Below are 6,000 nucleotides of genomic sequence, written 5' to 3'. Positions count from 1 at the left end.
CACTTCTGGCATGTTCTGATATAATTTTGTTGGATACTAAAACAGTATCTTTAGTATAAGGATTGTTTTTTGGTGTTTAACTGTTATTTTGTATGTTGTACATACTGTGAATGTTTTTAATTTTGTAAACCACCCTGATCTATACATATAGGAGGGACGGTATATAAATACTTGTAAGTAAATAAAAAAATCTCAAACTGTATTTCCAGCTTCAAACTAATTCCACTACCTCCATCCTCCTTCTCCCAGGGCTGGTGGTTTCGCCCCTGTCTGCGCACAGTTTTCCCGCCCCCATCCCCTTCCAGGAACTGTCGCTGTATCTCAGAACTTCCTCGTACGATTGTTCCTACACCCACCCTCCACAGGTCCCCGCTGTAGTTCTTCTGGGACTGTGCCTTCCGCCCCCTCACTCCTCAGCGGTTGTCACCCACGTGCTCTGCGCCCAGTCAGCGCATAACAGTACAATCCACCGCTGCCGTCCGGTTCTGAAGGAGAGGGTGGAAAGAGTTTTCCGAGCAGTCAGCTCATCTCCGAACCTTTCCTGAAAGGTCTGGCTGGTTTTTTTTGGTTTGTTTTTTTTTTACCTTCCCCATCGTCTGCTCCCTGCAGGTACCTCGCCGGAGATCTCACCCCATTCACCCGCAACCTCTCTCTCGCACATGCCGGATTGCGAGAACCTGTGCCGCGCACTGCCCCTGGCTCGTAACAGCGCCGAGTACTACGCGCTGGAAGGAAAAGCTGCCTGCACCGTGTGGCGAAAAAACCACCACACAGAGCCACTGTAGCAGCGTAGAAAAAGCCCGAGATTCCCGGGCAGTTTGGGATTTGGGGCACAAAAGCTCTTTTTGCAGGATACTTACCTCAACGGCTGCTAATCTCTTTGGGTTAATAATTCAGTGTCCAGCCATCTAATATAGCTTGTTTACTTTTTAAGAGCATGAATACTTCTATTTCTGTTACGAGGGACTGCTTTTCCATGCAGATATCTTTCAATTGACGGGAGGAGAGGGATAAGATTGGGGGGGAGTTGTTTTTTCCTTGCTCCTCCGTAGTCTGCTCCAACCTCACCCCGCCCTCCCCTCCCGATCGGTGACAGAAGGGGAGGGTCTGGGGTGGGGAGGGGAGGGGCTCTTCTCTGTTCTGCTCTGTCTACTTCAGTGTCGTCACCTCCCCTGCTGCCTCGCAGGGGAGGGGTCGGAGCAAGGATTCTCCACTGATTGAGTCAGGGCGGGATCCCAGTGTGCCCCTGCCTAGCGAGATCCCTCGGTGCTGGATTCAGGAGCAGAAAGAAGACACTGCACTCTGCGGAACGTGTTTGAGTTAATATTTTGAAATCAATAATCAGCCATCTACTATAACTTTTTTTGTTTACTTTTAAGAGCAGGAATCCTTTTATTTCTGATACAGAAATCTTTCATATTCTAATGATGTCATCAGAGCTCTTAAAGTAAAAGTGTCCTTCCAGCAGTGAGCAAAATCCCTCACAGATCTTCAGCAGTCTTTACCGGACAGTCATAGGGACAGCGTTACGAAAAAGACCATACTGTCAAGAAGTTGAGGAAAGTTTAGATTATGGCGCTTGGCAATAATCAGATAATCTGATTGAAGAGGACCGATTGATTAAAAAAGGTAGTGTTTTGGGTTCCAAATTCAACCCGCCTCTTAAATTTAAAACGTAGTTTTCAGCGGATAGCAGTGGAAGAGGACCTTTCTGAACATTTATGAAAAAACCCTGTATAGTGACCCTTCAGGGCCCAAGATATTTTCATGGGCGACATAAATCACAATGGTTATCGAAATCAACAGCAGTCACATTTACAGTAACATCAGATCCTTGGTGATAGAGGATCTCCGGGATCTCAGCTCCACTAGAATGATTTCTGGCTCTTTGAATCCACGTCTGCTGAAGATTATTCAGGATGTCACTTCAAGTCCTATACCAACTTCTAGCTTTTCCGCAGAAAATAACACTCAGTGTGGGGAACGAATCCTGTATTATGGTCCCATTGAGAAACTTATAATAGGGGCTATTCTTTCTTTGATCACCTTACTAACTGTCGCTGGGAATTGTTTGGTAGTAATTTCAGTGTGTTTTGTAAAGAAATTACGACAGCCCTCTAACTATTTAATTGTTTCTCTGGCTTTGGCTGATCTTTCAGTGGCAGTGGCTGTTATGCCCTTTGTCAGCGTTACAGACCTAATTGGAGGAAAATGGATTTTTGGGCACGTTTTCTGCAATGTCTTTATTGCTATGGATGTGATGTGCTGCACAGCTTCCATTATGACTTTATGCGTGATAAGTATTGACAGGTGAGTAGAAATTACCTATTTGTATTTTACCTTCAGTCTTTTGAGTCTCTGTCTACCCATCTTTCTACTAAAAGAAGTTAGCCTGGCTATAATATGAAGAATCTATTTTAGTAACATACTTTCAGTGTTTAAAGTCTGAGACACTATAATAAGTGTTCAAACAACCTTAATGTGAAAACTTTTTGAAACCATTTAGTATTGTCAATACAGTGGACATATAAAACAAGAGGAAGCAGGTATTTTTAACTGTGGAAAATCCACAAGGGGTCTCTTTTGGTCCTGTTTTCAAATCTGATCCTTTCTTGAACGTAAACTAATGGAGGATGACATACGTAAACAAGTATTTATAGTGCAATGTTTAGTAACATATTACAATAACAAAAAACACATTCTGTGAAGTAGGTCACACTCTGTGAAATGAGTAGTAAAACAGGCATCATTTACACAAAAATCAAGTTTCAAGATTATATGCAAAGCTCTTCTGTTGTGTAGAAACCTGGGTTGAAAGATAGTAGTTATCCACCTCAATATCCTTAAAAGAACCTAATTGCTAAGGAGTTTTCCCATAAGAACAGGGTTACCAAAATGCTCCAGTGAAAAGCTGCTGGTGTTTTGTAGCTCAGTGGCATATCTATTACTTTCTAAATGATATTATGATTTTTCTCACAAAGCCATCTCTATAGGATCAATAATAATGCAATCTCATCTTCAAATAATATAAACCTCTTTTTTTCAGCACTTGAACATTATGACATTTTGAATAATTGAGGCTACATTTGTGCATTTTGCACTCTCTCCCTCCCTCCCTCTCTCTCAAGTAATGTAAGGCTCAGGTGCTGCCTGCTGCAGGAAGTGTAAAGGGCGCATTAATTATTCTCACAGAGGTAGGTTCCAAACTAGAGGAACTCTTTGAAAATATATTTCTGAACATTTAAAATCTAGTGTGTTTTTTATAACCTTATTAACAAAGCACAGTAATTCATGTAGCATCATGTAGTTAACTTTCCAGCTCTCTTTAAGATACCTACATGTGTATATATATTTGGATTATGTAAATGCAGCAACTGCACATATTCTCCTTACTGGGTTGTGTTCATTCTTGTCCTGTACAGCTGTACAAAAACTCAGGAGTCACTTCTGTTTTTAAGCTTTGCCATGAATGGCACACACAGTCACAGATGGAGTTATTTCCATGAATATTGGAAAACCTGATCATTGAAGTTTCACTGTGGTTTCTGCTTAATATTTTTCATATTTCATGACACATTACAGATAACAAATGTGATTCTTTTATGACCTACTACCAATTTCCCTAATTATTTTTTACTTTTCTTCTGCTACGCTAAGAGCATGTTAAAACACAGAAACTACTAGTCTCTTTTAAGAATAAATTATAACCTATGTAGGTTTAGAAAGTCGGTTTCCCATATGTATTCTAATCACATTTTAAAAAATATAAGTATTGAAAACAAAGCATTTAAGAATAGCAAGTGAAAGCCTGCGTTCTACCACACTGCAAATTGTACAATATGTATGTACATGATTTTTGTATGAAAATTAGATTAATAGTAGATGACATCTGAGTTCAGTCTATTAGTTGTCATTCATGCTTATTGCAGTATTTGCTCTTTATTTCCATCCATTAAACAAAATGTGATTACAGTTTGGTTCTTAGAATGTGACCATATACAATTCAATTTGCATCAGTAATGTCATACATTTAATGCTGATAATAATGGATGCCCTTTCTCTCAGGTGAATATTCAGTTACTTTCTCCATTTCCTGTGAAAATATTGTAGGCACAACTATATAGCTCCAAAGATGAATACAGATTAATCAGATAATCATTTCTAAAATAAAATTTCAAAATGTAAATTGGAAAAGTAGAACAGTTTTTGATTTAAAAAAAAAAATATATATATATATATATTTAAAAACCACTGCAGCTCTATTCATTCTGGCTGGCTGTTATCTGTTTACCATAGCAACCCTTGTACGATATGTTGCATGTCCTTAATGCACATTTTAAAAAACTGCATACATGTATTAACATTTTTTACTATATTTTGGTGGAGCGTGATTGTAATTGGCAGATCTTCCAAAGTGAAACATTAAAAAAAACCCTCATATAGCAGGGATTATGTTTGATAATGTTGGTATCATTTTTTGTCTTTTAGGAATACAAAAGACCTATTTAGTGCATATGTTTTAAAAGAAAAATAAATGCATATATATAAAACTTTATTTACAGTTCATTTATATTAGTTCACACTTTTTCATTGATATCTAAAGCAAGTCACATTCAGGTACAGTAGGTCCCTGTCCCCAGAGGGTTTACAATTTAAGTTTATATCTGTAGTAATGGAAGGTGAAGTGACTTGCCCATGATCACCAGCAGCAGCAGCATCAGTGGGAGTTGAACACTGGCTATCACGGTTCTTAATTTACTGTTTTAACCACTAGGCTGCTATTCCATCTATGAGTTGCCTATGAAATCAATGCCAAGTCTTTCATCTGCTGTCCTGGACTTGTTAACGGTTTTGGTTATGTGAATTCCTTCTTAGTCCATTTTATTTGCCTGGCTCAACCGAAATTGATGCCTACAGATTTTTTTCTGAATACCTATAATATTTGTTACATTTCTTACATATTGCTATCATTTTTTGAGTAAATACTAATATAGTTACTGTTAGTGCACTTAGCTATTACCTACAACTTGTTGACCTTTATTTTTGCATATCTTTTTATTCAACTTAACATATATTTCAAGGATTATGCTCCCTTTATAAGATCAATGCACAGTGAACTAAGGAAGATGTCTCCCTATACAAGTCAATTGTATTGCACCAAGTATAATCTTCCTAGAATTGTAAATTGTTTGGTTTTCTCCTTCACCTTTTTTCATTCTCTCTAAAGAGTTGATTTGGTCCCATTATGTTTTGGCTCTAGAGGTTGAATGTTTCTGGAAATTTGGATTTTGGAAGTAGCAGCTATTATAATAGCTCTATTTAGAAGATATGCAGGGTACACAAAAATATTTGCCATGACTCAATAAAAGAAATTTGGGGTGCACAGGTGATAATCACCATAGATATTCCATTAATACCATCTACTCTACCCATGGACCAAGCTAGAAGGGTGGTACTCCACATACTTATGTGTTGTGGGAGTCTCAGTTTAGTGGACCCTTGGGCCGACCTGCTGAAGACTGGGAATAGATGGTCAATGTCTCTAATGAATAGCAGGCCGGGAGGCAGATGTTCAGGCGGGACGTAGACACTCTTCACCCTGGAAGCTGGTACTCCCCTGGGAGGAGCCCGTAGGAGCCCAACCGCTGAGACTTAGGTGGCTTCACCCTTGGAAGCCGAAGCCCCCCCGGGAGGAGCCCGTAGAAGCCCGGCCGCTGGGACTTAGGCGGGTCGTGGATCAGGACAGGTAACTGGAACCAGACTAGGACAGTAGCAATACTATAACTGGGTTCAGGTTCTGGAACCAGGCAGGAACTGTAGCAGGACTCGGGTACTGGAACCAGGCAGGAACTGTAGCAGGACTCAGGTACTGGAACCAGGCAGGAACTGTAGCAAGACTTGGGTACTGGAACCAGGCAAGAACTGAAGCAGGTAAACAGGAACCTAGCAGGTACTGTAGCAGGCAGGCAGGAACCAAGCAGGTACTGAAGCAAGCAGACA

The 6,000-nt window shown here is 39.9% G+C and overlaps 1 protein-coding gene across 2 annotated transcripts in view; it reads left to right on the top strand.

Annotated features, from left to right (window-relative positions):
- The first annotated feature begins 1,199 nt into the window (after positions 1-1,199).
- HTR7 (5-hydroxytryptamine receptor 7) overlaps positions 1,200-6,000 on the top strand; it is a 125,424-nt gene continuing 120,623 nt past the window's right edge. For both annotated transcript variants that reach the window (XM_029609847.1, XM_029609848.1), the window contains exon 1: positions 1,200-2,310. In XM_029609847.1, the coding sequence (XP_029465707.1) occupies positions 1,787-2,310 (524 nt within the window). In that variant the 5' untranslated portion in view covers positions 1,200-1,786. The remainder of the gene's footprint in view (positions 2,311-6,000) is intronic.

The sequence above is a fragment of the Rhinatrema bivittatum genome, chromosome 7 (genome assembly GCF_901001135.1).
Source record: "Rhinatrema bivittatum chromosome 7, aRhiBiv1.1, whole genome shotgun sequence".
Lineage (NCBI taxonomy): Eukaryota > Metazoa > Chordata > Amphibia > Gymnophiona > Rhinatrematidae > Rhinatrema > Rhinatrema bivittatum.
Note: the sequence above shows the minus strand (reverse complement) of the source record. Positions and strands in the feature narration are given on the sequence as shown.